This window comes from Heliangelus exortis, chromosome 5 (genome assembly GCF_036169615.1).
Source record: "Heliangelus exortis chromosome 5, bHelExo1.hap1, whole genome shotgun sequence".
NCBI classification, from domain to species: Eukaryota; Metazoa; Chordata; class Aves; order Apodiformes; family Trochilidae; genus Heliangelus; species Heliangelus exortis.
Genome location: NC_092426.1, coordinates 24,875,284 through 24,892,730, shown reverse-complemented (window position 1 = coordinate 24,892,730; position 17,447 = coordinate 24,875,284). Strand labels below are relative to the sequence as shown.

Genomic DNA, 17,447 nt, shown 5'->3' with positions numbered 1-17,447 from the left:
AGGAGAAAATGACCAGTTCTGTGTGGAGAATTTTGCAGTACAACTTGTTATAGTTCCACATTAAAAATGAAGTGACTGAAGTTAAATGACTTGACAACAAAAAGCATTCAATTTTCTTATCCATAGGGTCTGGCTTTTAATCAATACCAGATAAATCTTGCTAGACTGATCCTAATTCACCTTTTCATAACTCACATCCTGCCACCAGTTCTACAGAATGGACAACTTATGTCAGAACTGTGGCACCAATATCCAGGTTACATCTGCAGCTTTTCTAATAGATTTTAAATAAATCTTTATGACATTTGCTTTCCTTTGTCAGAGTAAGACATAGCAAGAACCAATCCTGCATTCAGTCTCCAACTACACTTGAACTTCTTCAGACAGTAATATGCATTCTTTCAAGGAGCTTCCTTTCCAAACTGTTGCAAATTTGAAAACTTGTTTTAAAATAGTTGCTAATAAACTTCTTGTAAGGAAAATTCACTGCATCTTCCATAAATGTTATCAATCCAATATTTGATCAGTCTTTGAACTTATCTGTATATACTTCCAAAACAACATGAATAGAGACTTAGAATCTCAGTGCTCCTGAGCTGTATGGGAATCAGGAGTACATGAATGGAGTGCACTTCTACATTAAGGTAAAGAACTGTCCCTAACAGCAACATGCATATAGCTTGGGTGGGTCAATGAACACAGAGCAGAAAACACATTTGACAAATGCAGCACAACCTAAGAGGAATCTTAGCATCAGTTTGAAAAAACAATGGAGGAAGACAGACAGACTGAAGCCATTATCTATTAAACTTAGTTTGTAAGATGGAAACCAATTTAAAAAAAAAAAGAAAGCTAATTATAAGGTTTTAACATCTCTTTGTTTAAGGGATACAATAATAAAATTCAGGGTACAGTTATAGTTAGATGCATTACAATCATCATTGTACATCTTTAAATTGATGTAGGGAATAGAAAAATAACAAGCTACATAGTAAAACTTGGGATCTTTTCCAGTTCAAATTATTCTAAAAATAATTTTTAAAAAATCTTGGATACTATGTTGATTACAAATCTTAACATGAAGTGTCCCTTGTAATTAGACTGGACCTTTTTCACCCTATTAGGCTGATACTAGCAATGACTGGTGTGGGTGGGGTGGACAGCAGAACAATGTATTTACAATTTAGGGGACAGAAACTTTACTGAATCTTTTAAAGTAAAAAAATGCAGTGTATTGTTATTGAAAGCAAAATTAAACTTCGAGATACTGTAAAAGGAAAATGTAATCTCAGTCAATAATTATTTAAAATATGGTATCACTCTCAATTAAGTAGTTAAGTAAAGGCAGACTTAATATGAGAACGTGGATTAGAATTTTGACAAGAAATTTATAACCTTCCACTGTTGTCTATAGACAAAAGTAGAACAACAGATTAGCAATTTTTTTCCAGTCCAATATTTCTGTAGGACTTGAATCTGATACCTAATCCAGAAATTCTGGATCTAGCCCTACAGAAGATTTTTCAACCCATATGCATATCACATTTAAAGGCCCTTTTCCAAAAATTACTTTACATAAGTTCAGGCTAAAAATGTACACACTGCATATCAGAAAAGCTGTGATTTTTCTTTGAGTAACACACACATAAACACAAATTTGGTGCAGCAATATAAATGTGTGCTGGCATGAGGATGGCTCAAATAATAGAGGTGCACAGATGTACACAAAGTGTGTACAACATAAAGTAGATGAAAACCCCTAGCTTTTTCTTACCATAAAATATTCAATATGTACAGCCCTCCTACTCAGATATAAAGAGTATTACTCCTGATCAAAGGAAATACACTACATATCAGTAATCATGAGGTCTGACTCAATTCCAGACTTAGCTTGTGGAGCTGAGGTTAAAATAAAGGAGAAGATCTGACCAGCAAAATCTTCCAGTGAAAATTTTACTTGTTTTTGCTATAAAACTTTTTTTTCATATGACCCTGTGTTAACTGGCACAGACTAAGAAGCCCTCTGAGAGACAATAGCAAGCAAGGGTTTGCAGGCAGTTAAGACATATACATCTATAACATATTGTTCATTAACATTTTAAAAGCATCAGGTTTGGGATTCTGGCTCTGAAAATTCTTTTTGGGCTTTTCATATTTTAAATCATCCCACTAATGCTGTGATGCTTGTCCACAGAGGGTATTCTACAATATGAACAGAGCTGAAATTTTAACTTGTTACAGTAATACAAACTTGGTTTATTAATACGAAATACATAAGATAATGGGAGGAAAGGACAAAAGCATGGGAGCTAAAGTACAGTGAAACTAAAATTAGATTAGTTTGCTGCTAACCAGGTCAATATATAGCTTTATTAGGATGAATTTCAGTCATTTTAGGACTAACATCATATAAATAGCCATCTTTCAAATAGCAGCAAAACAAAACCATTAATAAACTGACCAAACAACATAACCTTCTGACAGAATATCTGCAATATTAACAATTTGGGAAGGAGAGATTTTAACAAGAGCTTTACCTTGTTAAGACAATTATGATTTAAAACAAAAACACCGCAACAGTTCATCACAGTCTATCTACAGAGAAGCAGAAATTACATTTAAAGTATTCATGATTCATAAGGAAAACTTCAGTCAAACTAGATGCTGTCAGAATGAGATGCACGAAAAGCTGTGCAGCATTCAAATGCAAGACAGGAAATTTTGGAGTAGTGACTTCACTTTCTCATGCGTCTGTACTGCTTATAGAATTATTAAGTCTCCCACACCAACAAAAGCCTTACGAGAAAACAAATTTTTTAAGTGGAGAATTTTGAAGACTATTCAAGAAAAACTTTGGTTATATAATCTCTTCAGTTTAAAAAAAAATATCTGCAAATCTTTTTGGAAAAATAAAGAAAATACTAATTTCTGAAAAGCTAATTCAACTATATATTGAACTGCCAATATGCATCTGTAGTTTCTAAAACTGTCAGGAAGTATCTGCTTCCAGGAAATATCAGTGAAGCAACAACACATCATGGCCAAAGCCACTACTATAAAAGAGATAGTAAAAAAGCAAGAGATGATCTTTAAAAGGTGGTATTTTAAAGTAAAAAAGTAACATCAATTTAACTTTCCTTCAGATAAGGCATAGCAGTGAGATTGTCAAGGTGAGGAAACATAGTAAGGACATTTGTAGTCCAGTTCATGTTAAGATATTCTAAACAAAATCATATGAATTTAAACGAGTCCTCCTTTGAGCAATCCATTTAAAGCACTGTTAAATACCACTCATTTCTAACACAGGAAAGGGTAACTGCAGGTAATGAATTTAAGAAATAGATAATTCCAGCGATGAATTGCACACATCTGTGTCAACCCTTCATTAATGCAAGGCACAGGGTATAGTAAAAGACAACCCATATTATAAACTATGCAGACATATACATATTTCTCACACTTTCCTTTGCACAGCTTGAAAACAGTCAACCTATTTTGTGTGCAGTTTATTCAAAAGCCTTTTATTTACTACCCACATCTCTGTAACATTGCAGCATTTTTCTTTCGTATACATACAGCAATATTATTTTTCCAATCTGGCTTAAGCATGTGATCAAACTAATTAAGAATTAATACAACTGCACTACTTTCATTTTCAGTTACTGTAATTGTAATAACCACAAACTATTCAGCTACACTCAAAGCACATAAGGCTGTACAATTTGCAAATTTAACTGATTATTATAGATAGCATACTTCTGTGGAAAGAAGTTATCCACATAACTACAAAAAATCAGTTATTGAATCCTTGCCCTTTCTCAAATGTCACTTACAGCAGCTTTCACAGGTACGTACCAACTGTTTTCTGCCGTACTATGCTCCTTGCCTTTTCTGTTCCTGGAGAGCCAGTGGTTGTAGCGCTGCGTTGTCTCATTGGTGCCTGCCCAGGCTGATCACGGCTCCAGCCTCTAGAAAAGGACTTATCAACAGAAGATTTGGGGAATTCATGCCCAACTCCTGCAAAAACAGAATTGCAAATCTATAAATGTACATACTGGTATCACCAGATATTTGTAGTTGTGTTCTTTCAGAGAGTTTTGAAGCTGCATAGAATAAATTATGTTACTAAAGCAAGCATAATACCAAAAGCTGAACAGCTCGTTACTGTTTTTTAAATAAATAAAGCCACACAGCCAGGATTAACTCTGAGGGATACTCAAACTTTTTCAGAAGTGTTGGTGTTACTAAACTATTGTGATTTTTTTTTTTCTGATCAATCCAGTGCAAAAGCACAAGAGAACTGGGTTTATAAAGCCGGTATGTGTAGCTATAGAAATTTCCCTTTGCTGTTCCTGCTAGACAAGACATACATTACAGACTATTAATACTGAGGAGGGAGGCAGGGGTAAAAAAATTTTGTGACATTTGAGCAACATGAAATAAAGATATTCAAATATTGCAAAACAAAACACAAAAGCAAAAAAATAGGATGATGGGCTCAGAGAACAAGGCTCTTTGGAAATTCACAAAAAAAACCCCTCTACTAAGTTTAAGAAAAGATAGAACAAATTCAGATTTGACATTTATATTTAAGTGAATAGAGCTCACAAGAGGAGATGCCAAAAACAACTGTAGGTAAAAAAAGGGAACTAAAGAATATTCAAAATGTATTTCTCTTATCCACATTGAGCTCATATAATTCAAAATTGTACTGGATGAAAAATTACAACCATTAAAATGGCATCTTCTTGGAAAGGGAACTCTAGAATATCATGCTCATTATTATTAGCAAATGAACAGGGACAAAGAAAGTAATATTTGGAATAATTTGCATTATACTTATTACTTCCAAAACTGCATATAACTCTTCAACTCACATTTAACACGGAAGCTTTCTCTGGAACTCTATTACTGAAGGCTAGCATAAACTCTCCTCATGTGGCTCTGTATGGGTGATACAGATGATTCAAAATGTTTTTTATGCCTGTATTCAAATAACTACACACTTTCTTATCCCACATAAGACTTTATTTTTTTTTTTCCTCTTAAATTGTGTCTTTTGCAAGAAAAAGAAGAAAGCTGTAAACACAGAAAAACAAAAATGCATGGGCTGTAATAACCTCCCAGGGTCAGCTACAGAGATATCTATTTTTGTCCAGTTGTCACACACCAGACGAACAAAAGTGTGAATAATGCCTCTGCCCAAGATGATAAATTTGGAAGAACATGAAATGATTTTACAAAAGACAGCCTACAGCAACATACTCTTTAAGAGCAAATTCACATAGATTACTTCTCACTGACAAAGTCTGGGATATTAATACCTTCCCCCAGGTTTGGCTGGAAAACCACATCAATGAGAACACAGAGATTAAAAAGCAAACTAAAAATTACATTTTTTCCATCTTGATTACTCACTCTAAATACAATCCTGCCTCTCCCTATTAGATCTCGAGGCACTTTTTAAAGGAGAACAGTATTGTTACCTATGTTTTACAGAAGTGGAAACAAAACCAGAAGTGATTGTTCATGGTCTCTGCAGAAAGTCAGACTGATCTGGGAAGCAAATCCAGTTTTCTCAAGCCTCACTCCATCCCTCTACCCAGAGGGGCAGACTTCCTGTCCCTTATACATTCCAGAACTGTACCATTATGAGGAAGTACCCACCTCCACTCCCCAAATTAGGCCCTGCACAGTATTTTCTGCATTGTTTAGGAATCAGTTTAAAAACTGTATTATGAAAAGTATCCTTTCTCTTAAATAGTCCAACATGGTCTCTTTGATAAAACATTTCTGGCCCATGGCTTAGTGATGAATTAGTACCCAAACAAAGCTATGTGCACCTTACATTTCATGTTTCAGGATCAATATTCCAGCTGTTCTTGCAATAGCTGCTAGCTAACTAGTTAATTTTTACCAGATGTATAATCTTTGTTACTTTCAGGAAGTTATAACTGGGAGTCAACTATTTAAGTATTTTGATAAAAGTAGAAAAGCATAACCCATTGAAGTGTAACATTTTAGAACAAATTCAACACACCTTTAAGAACTACATTCCACATGTGCCTGATTGCAGAACCGAATTTACACATGATGATTTTGTGGTGGTTCTAAAAAGCATCCTTATCTTGAAGAAACTGGGTTATTTCACATGATAAAGTGGCCTAATTAGGTATACCAAAAAGGTTAGACCAAAATTATGCTGTGCCAAACATCTCGTTATTCCTGTCTCAAATTCAAAATGTGTGTACAGTGTTGTCTTACCTTTGCCTTTGTGTTTTTTCTGCTTCTGCTCACTTAATTTATCCAATGGCAAGTCACTGAGGTCGAGGCTATACAAGTTTCTAGCTAATACTTTAGTTAGCGTCTCCATTGTCAGTGACCACTCAGTGGCCAGCTCTTCCCAATATGTCAGTGAGGACATTACAGACAGCAAGTCATCCCAAAGTTCTCGAGAGATGTACACATTTAGATTTGCTTTGATCCAAGCTACTATAAGAGTCTAAGAGAATAAAATGAGAAAAGTTGGGTTCTGAACATAAGAGAACAGCATTTAAAAGTTACTGCTTAAAAGGAAGTTTCTAACTGCCACAGATATTTCTGTGTAGTCCTGACCTTTTATTCCTCACCAGTACACACAGACTTCCCATGAATTATCAAATATTACCATAAGATTCTGACTTAAGACACCATGACAACTGGTTTGTCTCATGAAAGACCTTTAAGTATCTTTAAAGCTTTGTCAAACATGTTTGTAGTGCTGTTATCCATTAGTTCTCATTACATTAGTATCTTGTGTATCCTCTTTTTTTCCTACTGAAGAATCTGGAGACTTAATAGATCCTCTTTACAGAGAAGGCACTGCAGCAGCACTCTGCAACTATAAATCATGAAAGGATCTGCTATAGCTTAGCCTAAGTAATAAGAAAATCATCTGGTTAGGTACGAATGACATAGATGATTTTGTACTGACCTGAGCTAATTTTGCAATGGTAGAAAGCTAAAACTGCACATATTGCCAACTATCCCAGCTCAACTAAACGACACCAATTTTTTAATTTTACAGTACTCCAGAAACGGTTGCCACAGTGTCATTAAATATCAATTACTGAACATGAGTGTGGCCAGTTCTTTAACCCATATCATTCACATTATCTGGGTAACATGATCAGCGATTTAAGATGACAATCCAGCCAACAGTGGTTTGCTGCATCTAATCTCTTGGTCAGAATTGAGCTGAATTAAAGTGAATTTATTATTAATTGCCTGGAAAAGAGGTCCTGCAAGTCTTCCAGCTAAAGTGGAGTTTTTTCTTCCTTGATACTGCAAGAAGGTTTGGGGTGGTATTTTCAGCACAGACTCAGTAACCCTGAGAAGTACAAGCAGCATCTGTTCCCTGCAAAACAATATTGCAGATTTGTTATACTTCTGAATATACCAGAATACTATTAAAGATAATAACTGAGTTTGATTCACATAAGCACATTCTTAACAGGACACAGTAATTACAAACAGCATAACTTGGTTCCTGTAAGAGAAATTACTCCAGTCTGATTTTCACACTTCAAAGTGAGGAACCCCTGTCGCCCTCTAACATCTTCTGCCAGGTCCTTCAAGTGCTATCACCTTCAATGGCCTGAAAGTACAGGCAAAATTTGAATCATATTTCCAATCTGAGCCTTAGTTTTCTTTTTTGTTGTTGTATGAATTACAGGTTTTGGCAATGTTATATTATCAGTGATGTATTTCATCAACTACTTTATGTGGGACAATCTTTGCCATCATAGGCCACAATGAATTTTTCACAGTGATGTGAAACGGAGGAAGAAAATACTAATCTAGTGGAATCTGTTTCCTGTTATTACTCTCAAATTTCCCTGTGGCTAGCCTTGACCTGACCCCTTATTTCCTTACAATAGGAAATAAGTTTCACATGACATGTAATGCCAGCTCTACTTACCCAGAGTTCAGGAAATAATAGTGACAGATTTAATGCAAGTCAAGGTAAAATGCAGTAAATCAGCCATTTGAAATCCTCTTGCTACTGCTTCCTGGCAATGAAGAATCTTGTAATATACCCCCTCAATAGAGACAGCCATTTAGAGGAGAGGTGGAAATAATACAAAATAATTTGGAAGTGGGGTACCCTGTACCTGCTAAGAGCCTTAAGTACTGGAAAGGAAAAAAACAAACTAAGAGCTACCCACATCTGATTTTAGTTATCCATGCTTACCTGAGAATTTTTAAATTTATTTTTAAATAAAGTTGTGAAGCTTCATGTATTTTTCATACTTTAGCACTTTTACACGTGAGCAAAATACCCTGGAAAATCAGTAACTACTTTGTAATTGTCTGTATATGATAGTTTACTTCCTTTTTCACTGAGAGCTAAGCTGACCAGTCTTACCAGAGCAGATAACCTCTTCCCTGGTGATAAATTGTCTGTGATGTTAAAGTCAAGATACTTACTGCTTTAGAGAAACTGGCTCACCTAGTAATACTTTACTAATTTACTATCAAGTAATTTTTTACTTTTACCTTGCAAACTAATAATCTAAAATAAAAATATTAGCATTTTACCATGTCTTCTTGTCCATAGTCACTTGGACTACCATGTGACGGTAGATATTAAGAATGCGTTTACACATATCAGTGTGTTCATCCAGCAGAGCTTTAATTTCATTTGCAGGTTCAAGAAAGAATATATTTGAAGAATTTATTATAAAAATCTGTAAGTAAAAGAGAGTGGGTGTTATGCGCTTGAAGAACTTTGATGTTTTCTGCAATTCAGTTGATAGTAACCAGGAAGAGAAAAAACTACGATAAAAAGAAAAGTCTGTGTATGCACTCAGAAGTGTGTATTTATATATAAATTAGCTTGATATGATAACAAAGCAACAATAAAAGAGATTTGTTTCCCATTTTTGCTATGAAAAAAATGTATGCACTCCAATCTGTAATTCAGATGAAGATGAGAAAATATCCTTGAACAACTTATTATGCAGATTAGGAAAACTGCAGGTTTGAATGTTTGTGTGTGGTGACCAGTACAGTTTAAAAGAAAAATCTTCTAAGCATTCCTGCTAAACACTCAAAATAATTTGAAAATGAGTACTATTCTTTCAGTGATATAATGCAGAGCAGAATGCATGTCCTAATGCAAATTAAATATTTTTTCAGTGTTATGCAACACTTGTGTATACATCGTCCTACATAAGGTCAATAAAGATACAGTGAACCATTGACACTATTATAACACTATTTGTTGTCATACTTCTTTAATCTGAAATAATTTTTAAAATTTAGAGATGCTCTGAAGGAGCATGGAATTCTCTTGTAGGAGCAATACATTATATTCTCCTCCTTATGCATTGACAAGAGCTTTACTATTAGGATGAAAATTAGATATCAAGCCTATTTCATACCTGCAATACTGACTGCACTCCAGCTCGTACATTTTGCTCTTCAGTATCAACTTCAGACATTTTCTGCAAAGTGTCTTCGTAACAACCATTTCTTGTCCAGTTTGAATTTCTAACATGACTGGAGTTTATTCCTTTTTCCTGAAAAATATTTTTTCTTAAAATCCCAGATTTGTAGTTGTCTTTGGTAATGATTTTAAAGTACCTGGATTAAATTACTACTATTTTCCCCTCATCCCTTTATTTGTATATTATTTTTACATGGCTGAAGGTTGGCATACTGAATAATAAATATCTTGGGAAAAGTTCATGAAACTATATGAACTTTTAAATTGAACTAACCACTTTAAAATATATATATAATGGACAAAATTGTTAGCCCATTCATGTACTGTTTAATTACCATTGCTTTTCCCCAAAAGATACTCTGACATCAAATTAAACCACTTCTAATTTGTGTAGGAGGTCTCTTCTCTGGTTTACCAAAAGGATGCACAACTATTAAGCAACAGTATTTTACCTCTTCTCTTTCTTTTGCTTTGTCTGATGAACTGTGGTCAACAACAGTTTCATCACAATCTACAATTGTGCCCTGCATTATTTCTTCAGGTTCTTTCATAAATAAAGGTTTGTCTTCTTGCTGAATCCATTCCTGATACACCTTTACCACTTTCCTCATGGCAGCTGCTTCACATATTGGCAACAGAAATGCCTGTGAGTATAAAAGAAACACACACACAAAAAGCTACAATACTTGAAATCAACTTGGGCTCAATAATGTACAGCTTCAAAGAGATAAGGGGGGAAAATAGAGCCAATGTAGAATCTTAAAACATAATTACTGCTAAACTTAAATATTTGCTCACTTTCTCCATCTGTAAATGCAAAATATGAAAAAATGTTTTAACAAGAAAACTTGTTAAGAAAGAACTCCAAAAACTTCACTGCCAAAGAGAGAGAGACAAGAATCCAGAGAGGCTTATCTACTCACACCTATCTTGCTGAAATTAACACCCAAACACCAAACACTCAACAGAAGTGTGCGAAACAAACCAGCAGAAGTTGCTATTACATCTTCCATTGAGGAGATTTGAGTGGAGTTAAACCAGTTCTGAAAGACTAACAAAAATTCAGAGACACGTGCTACCGGTAACCATGTACCTTAAAAAAACCCCAGTATCTTTAAAACTAAGGACTCCCTGAAAAGACTTCAGAATTAGTTTCAAAATATCGTGAGCTTGAATGAGTGCGATGGCTGAGCAGTGCCCTCTTGAGGAGTTTTTCTGTATCTGATACCAACTGATAACAAGTAGTGGCAGACCAGAAACTTTAGGTTTTAACTAGCTATAATTCCATTTAACAAGTATCATGAAGTCCTAATTGTGTTTAAAAAAACCCAGACAAACTACACAAAAACATAATTTTATGGAGTCCGTGGTGCAGATGTTGAAAACTCATTGGCCATATCTTTAAGGAATGCCCACTTGAGACAAGTGGTATGTTCTCTCTGGAAATTGGCATTTCATAAAAGTATTGCACTAAAAAGGATTTTGCAGTGTATTACAGAATTCAACTGACAAGATAATCAGTCACACACTATCAGTCCAAGTTTATCAGTCTTCTGCAAGCCCATACACAATTTTTTTGTACCATAAAGTGCATTTTTTTTCCAATGAAAATTTTTTTCCTACAATCTTCCCGTCTTCCAGTACAACTAAAATCTCCTCCTGGCTGGTTGCCCCTAATGTGTCAGAAACATTATAAACATATAGCATATTAGAAATAAACTTACAATGAAAACTTTTGGCCAAAAAATGAGTTAAATGAGATTTCCACACATGAAATCCAGATAATATACGTAACTCATGAAGTGCCTTGCAAGGAGAAGAAAGAAAATTGCCTTGGATGTCACTTTCACTGGGGGAGCATTTTTTTAAATAGACCATGAATAATTTGGACTCTATGTTCAACACCTCAGACTCTATAAATCTTGGGATAGGGATAACTAAATTCAGGACACTTCCTTATCTCCTTCAGTAGGGTGGCTGAGCTCTTTAACACATATAATGTGGAAAAGCTTCTGACATTTATTTGCCTCATTTAAAAATATACATCTCATGCAGATATACGAGGGTTCTAAAGTCTTACATCTTCTCCTGTTCAAAGCAATTAGTGTCACAGATTTCAACTGAAACTTTACTCATATTTAGAAAAATCTCCAACTTTTGATCTATAGCATGAGGCATAAAGAAAGCTATTTTGTTCTATTCTTTCACACTGGACTCAAATTTGTATGATTTCACGTTATAAACAATCCATTTTCTGGCATATGTTCTCAATTTAAATTTGTTTAATAGTTTCCAGTTGAGAAACACTATTTTGAGTAAGCTCAGCTAACATTTATGGTTGCAGTAAAGTCAAAAGCAGAAGGTGTTACCTTCTATAGCCATCTGTCCTACTCTTCTGATGAACACTATCAAGGTAAGGACATTCAGTTACTCCTAAAACAGCTCTTGAACAGCTGCATACTCCCACAGGAGACTTATTTAAATATGCTTGGAGGAGCTAATAGCTACACGATTGATGTATGAAAAGATCAAACATTCCTGTGTATAGGGAACTGTAAAGTCCAAGTTAAATGGTTTTGAACTGGTTATTAAAGAAATAAAATTACAAAAATTAGGAACCAGAAATACTCTACACAGAAAATATTGTAGAATTTTAACTTTTCAATTCGTAAACCTTAAAGTCAAGATGACTAAAAAAACCCTGTAGGTTTATAGAATTTTCTATTAGTAAATGCTCTTGAATGAAAACCAGGATATAATTATAATTTACAATGCAGCAATCATGTCTCTTGCATTCTGAAGAGGGTTCTTTACCTGCCGAAAAATCTCAGTAAGAAAATTAACATTGCTTCTTTTAGAAGAAAAGACTTTCCGGACAATTTCAATATCAGTTAAATGTTCTTCATCAATACTGCAGAGGCTGGAAGAACTTGGTTCTCTTTCTGTTAGAGTGCTTGTGTTGGAATGAGATTGCTCTGGCTCTGCATTTCTATCCTGCTTATCAGTACTGTCATTCTTGCTGTCCTCCCTTGAAGCCATGCTAGCAGCTGCTCTCTGAAATAAAAATTAAAGAGTAGTCCATAGTTCATTTTTAGTACAACAATTGGACAGTACAATTTAAGTTACATAAGTGTAATACTAAAAAATACAAAGAATTTGGGAAAGAAAATTAATAAATGGTGCATTTTAATACTTACGCCTACTTGATTAAAAATAGCAGAATCTGAAAAAAAAATTTTAGCAAGTCCTTCTAAAGTAAATTCATAAACAGAAAATTTGTTTAGAAATTCCTCTTTAAAATTACGTGACAATTAAGACCCAAAAAATGAAAACAAATTGTTTTTTATATATTTGGTTTTACCTGAATATTCTTTGGCACATTTTCACCTTCCATCCCAGGTATATGAGGTCCTGTATGTGGTTTTGGCTCAAGCCAGAAAGACACCAACCATCGAATGACAATAACACGAGCCTTAATAAAAGGTTCCTTTGTGCAATATATTGCCTCATTGGTTTCAGCATCTTTCTTCACCATTACATAGTGTGGCTTTGGTCTCATTTGCGGTATGTCTGTAAGGAAACACAACACCTTAAAAATACATACAGACACAAAGCTCTGCATAAGAAAAAAATCCTAAAACCATAAACACTATATGTGAACTTTCAGAGGTGCTGTTTTCTCATATTCACTGTTGCACAACTCATCCCAGCATGTGCTGATATGGACATAATTGAGAAAATTTCAACCCGAGACTGTAAGACTTCAAAAGGTGCAATTTTCTCCTGGAGCGAGACGGTATTATTGGTCCAACAGACAGCAACTTGTTTCTGCTATGCAAAACCTTTAATATTTTATTTGAATTATATTACTTTAGCTTCACATCCTTGCTTGCCCTTTTTTTCTAAGTAAACATATTTCATTGTTTTCAACTTCTTTAATGCTACACATGATGCTCAATATTTAAACTTCATCAAACTCATGGCTTCAAACTTTCATTAGAAACTACAACAGAGTTCTACGTAGCAAAATAACTATTAACTAGACTAGAATACAGCCTATACCAGAAAACAATTTTCACAGAATTGATATTACCCAATTTTTTAAGTGTTTATAATTAAGTTACTAAGCAATAATTAATGTAACTCCCACCATTTTATAGCCTTCCATGAGTCCTGTTTAACCTTTATCCCCTACTATCAAACCTACTGGGAAAAGCAGATGCAGTTCAGATGAAAGGATTACCACATTTCCTAAAGCATCCCTAGAAAGATGGCTATGTTGGGCTGCAGCAATTCACAGTAAAATAAAATAATTAGTGACCATCAGTTCTTTACATCTAACCATGGTGACAACGGGAGAGTTCAAATTCCAAACTGTACTCTAACAGCACCTGTAATAAGCACAGCCTCTCCTGGCTGCCGGTAGGTGACAGATGAATAGAAAAGAAAGAAATCCTACTCCAAATCCACCTGAGTTTTGCTGCTTCATCTATTGCCACATCTGCACTCCCTGATTTTGCAGGACTTTGCTGCCAGAGCCCATGCAACTTCCTATGACTTAGCTGAAAGGTAATTCAGTGGCAATAGCTTCTGTATTAGCTTGAAAGGAATGTAATGAATGATGCCCAGTAGCATGCCAGCTGGCAGTAACTGTGGTTACGTGGGGTCTATAACCTACAGTTCCATTTGCTCCATCCCATGTTCTACACTATTGTTCAGAACTGTTTAGCTCTTCTAGTTTTCTACTGTGCTTGTGACAAAGATGCCGAGTGTAATCAGTCTTCCTGAATCTGCTTTAGAAAGAAGTGACAGTCCTTAACAACTCAATACAGATAGAATTGACATGTGCAGTCAAAAAACATCAAAGATCAGGGGGCTGGGGAACACACAGATGGCCAAGTTTTTTAATTGTGCATACTGCACATAGCACATTTCCAGAGGGACAAATATCAACAGCCCAGTTCAACTTCAGTCATGGATCAGTCAACTCCACACTGCAAAATGTCATTTCTCGGTTTCACAGCCCAAGACAGTGTGCAAAACTGTTCTGCAAAAAACAGTCATCAATCTGAAGCACCCACAAAACTTTTAGGTGGGAATGACTTTTCTCTGGGAGTGGTGTGACAACTCTGTTTCTAGTTCTAGAAGGGCAAATATGAGATCTATTCCAATACAAAAAGTAAATGAACATTTGTCAGACATGTGCTGTCACTCCTGCTGGTGTTTCAGCATCATGATTTTTATCTGGTGACAGCACACAAAAAAAACTCCCCAGAGCCACCAAAAAGTCAAAAAGAAGGAGACTTGAAAAACTATGTTTCTATTCAGACATGGAGAGAGAGAGCTTGGACAGAGATGGTACTGCTTCAACTCTTCTACTGCTTGTGGTACATCAGTAAGAGAGATGTTCCATGCTTTTGCAGGCCAGAAGACACTGTAAAGATACTAATGGTGGGAGTCAGAGCTGCAAATTGCTCATGTTTAAGAATATGAAGTTTTTCCAACTGTATCTTCCTAATGCAAGATCAAGAGTTGTTTCAAGGAATCAGCAACACCTTCTGCCAGGTTGTGGTGTCATAATCCAGAAGGAAGAGATCTGGATAGCATCAAAGAAAGAATCAGCTGCTATCTAGTCAACTAACTTATCAGAGCTATGTATACTGCTAGGCATTTGAAGTGAGTGCTACCTCCAGTCAGACTGCTGTCTGACTTTCCTTTTTTAATGGTACAGATACATAACAATATCCAGCACCATGAGGATATCCAAGCTGGCAAATCTCTGTCATTTCAACAGCCACACACAAAAGTTGTGATTAACACGTGATAATTCTACTAAACTGAGGAGCATTTCCAGAACAGACTTTCACATTAAATCCACTATTTTTAATGGAAGCATTATTTTTAGGTGAAAAAGGTCTAGCTCTTGTAAAATATCAACTTAAGTGAGAAAGAAATGCACAGAATACTCCTTTAAAAGCTTACAAAGAGTTTATTTACTACAAATAAACCCCAGTACATTGTTTTCGTTCTGTGGAAAACAGCAGGATAGTAAAGATTAAAACCCAATAATTTTAAACAGAAGCATCTATAACAGCTCAATCAGTGAAAAAAAGGAAGCAAATGCCAGGTAGCACAGTATTTGAAGATCCAAAAATTGGTTCTCTCTGATCTAGCACCCAGCAGGGCATAAAGGCTGCAATACTGTCATTTTAAAAAGAACAAGACATTCAGCAGACATGCAGTAAATATGTCTCTGCAGCACACTGTCGTCTTCTGTAGTTTCATGACATCATTTAGGAACATCCTCTCTTTCTGTTCCCTTCCAACTGTATGATGTGCTGCAGCTGCTTCTCAAGTGTATCCTACTTCAGTCATTTCTTGTATTTTCACATTTCTGTCCATCTTGGAAGTAAGTGTCAAGGCTCCAGATGGGGTCACTGACATAAAACCAAAGCAAGACAGAAGCTTATTGCACTGACTCAAATAGTACAGAAGAAATATTCCCTTATCCCAGCTTTCCATTTTTCCTCTCTGTTTTGGTTCAGGTTTTCCCCATCCCCTGCCCTTATCTGTCTCAGAACCTGATGTGAGCTGATGCCAAAAAGGGCAGCAAGTTGTAGGTGGTGCAAGGCATACACAGGGTAGAAAATAAAAAGGCTATCAAAAGCAGTAATAATGAGAGACACTTCTAGTCTTGACAGGGCTTGCTACTTAAGGCAATAAAAGGTTCAGAAGGAATGAAGAGCTGCAAAGAAGTGTATGAGAGCCCACTTTCTTGTTTCTCTGTAAATGAAGGATCCCACCAAAATGGCTTGGAAATGGCACAGATTACTATAATGGAAGAAACAATATCCCTGGAATCTTACTGTCATATCTGTAGTCCTCCCTAAACAGTTTCTAAGGATTACCTTACTGAATCTAAATAGATGCTAGAAGACATTCAAAACAACAGTCTCATAGGTTCTTCTAAGCCTGTAATACTCAATTAGGAGAAATCCTGAGAAGGCACAATATTAGCATCTTGTAACTGAAATGCTCAGTGCTTGTTATTGTAACCAATATACTTATCTGAAGGAAAAGGGGAGAAAGGGAGAAGGGCAAGAGGGGCAAGAGGTAAAAAGAAAGGAAAAAAAGAAAAGAAAAAAAAGGAAGAAAAAAGAAAAGAAAAAAAAAAGAAAACCTTTCAGTCTCTTTACTGTCTCCAGTAAAGCCCTGTATCAATGCTTGCTTACTAAAATTACTGTTTTGATTGTATCTCAGGACCTCTAAATTAAACATTACACCAGTAGCATCCAAACTGTTTTTAGTAGCAGGCTCAGCACCCAGGTTTGCACTGGTTTCTGTCTAAAGGCTGTAAATTTTGCTCAGAAGTAGTACAGGACTGCATTTCAGAGAAGAACTTCTTAGAGGAAAAAAGACTATTCCACTTACCAGTGTTTTTGTTACTTTCATCACTGTATTCTTCCCTGAAATTCCGATCACTGTTGCTGATTGCACAGAGTTTAAGGTGCTGGCAGCAGTTTTGGAGGTCTGTGCCCATTTCTTTGTCTTGTTCCCACCTTCCTCTTCTTCATTAAGACCTCTGAAGTTTCTTGTTCATGATTCACAGAAAAAGACAAGACAAAGCACCTCTATAGAAGACTCAATCAAGATCTTCACAGGAAGAGGAAACAGTGCTTCCACATTTCTTGTCTGAGGACACCAAGCAGCTGTAGGTTTGCTTCCTAAGCATTGCTTACCATTCCTCTTTAGCTACTTTATCGCTGGACCTCTTCAGTATCTTCACACAAGTCTTGTTCTACTGTTGCTTATAGCTAGATTCATACTGTTTCTTCTCCCCTAGATGACAAGTTCCACTGATTGTCTTTCCCAGAAGAACACAGTCTTGAAGCATCTATCTCTGAAGAAAGTTAGTTTCTCTGGCAGAAACTAAGGCCTTTTCAACCATCTTCCCTGA

The 17,447-nt window shown here is 35.6% G+C and overlaps 1 protein-coding gene and 1 long non-coding RNA gene across 13 annotated transcripts in view; both read right to left on the bottom strand.

Moving 5' to 3' along the window:
* RALGAPA1 (Ral GTPase activating protein catalytic subunit alpha 1) overlaps positions 1–17,447 on the bottom strand; it is a 121,569-nt gene that overhangs the window by 83,270 nt on the left and 20,852 nt on the right. For all 12 annotated transcript variants that reach the window (XM_071746115.1, XM_071746117.1, XM_071746126.1 and 9 more), the window contains 8 exons: positions 12,852–13,060; positions 12,305–12,544; positions 9,943–10,134; positions 9,426–9,563; positions 8,581–8,729; positions 7,267–7,396; positions 6,265–6,502; positions 3,856–4,017 (listed from right to left, as the gene is read on the bottom strand). In XM_071746115.1, the coding sequence (XP_071602216.1) occupies positions 3,856–4,017; positions 6,265–6,502; positions 7,267–7,396; positions 8,581–8,729; positions 9,426–9,563; positions 9,943–10,134; positions 12,305–12,544; positions 12,852–13,060 (1,458 nt within the window). The remainder of the gene's footprint in view (positions 1–3,855; positions 4,018–6,264; positions 6,503–7,266; positions 7,397–8,580; positions 8,730–9,425; positions 9,564–9,942; positions 10,135–12,304; positions 12,545–12,851; positions 13,061–17,447) is intronic.
* On the bottom strand, positions 15,460–17,423 carry LOC139797171 (uncharacterized). Its single transcript, XR_011726328.1, has 2 exons — positions 16,922–17,423; positions 15,460–15,927 (listed from the first exon to the last, which is right to left on the bottom strand). It is a non-coding gene; the product is annotated as an uncharacterized lncRNA (long non-coding RNA).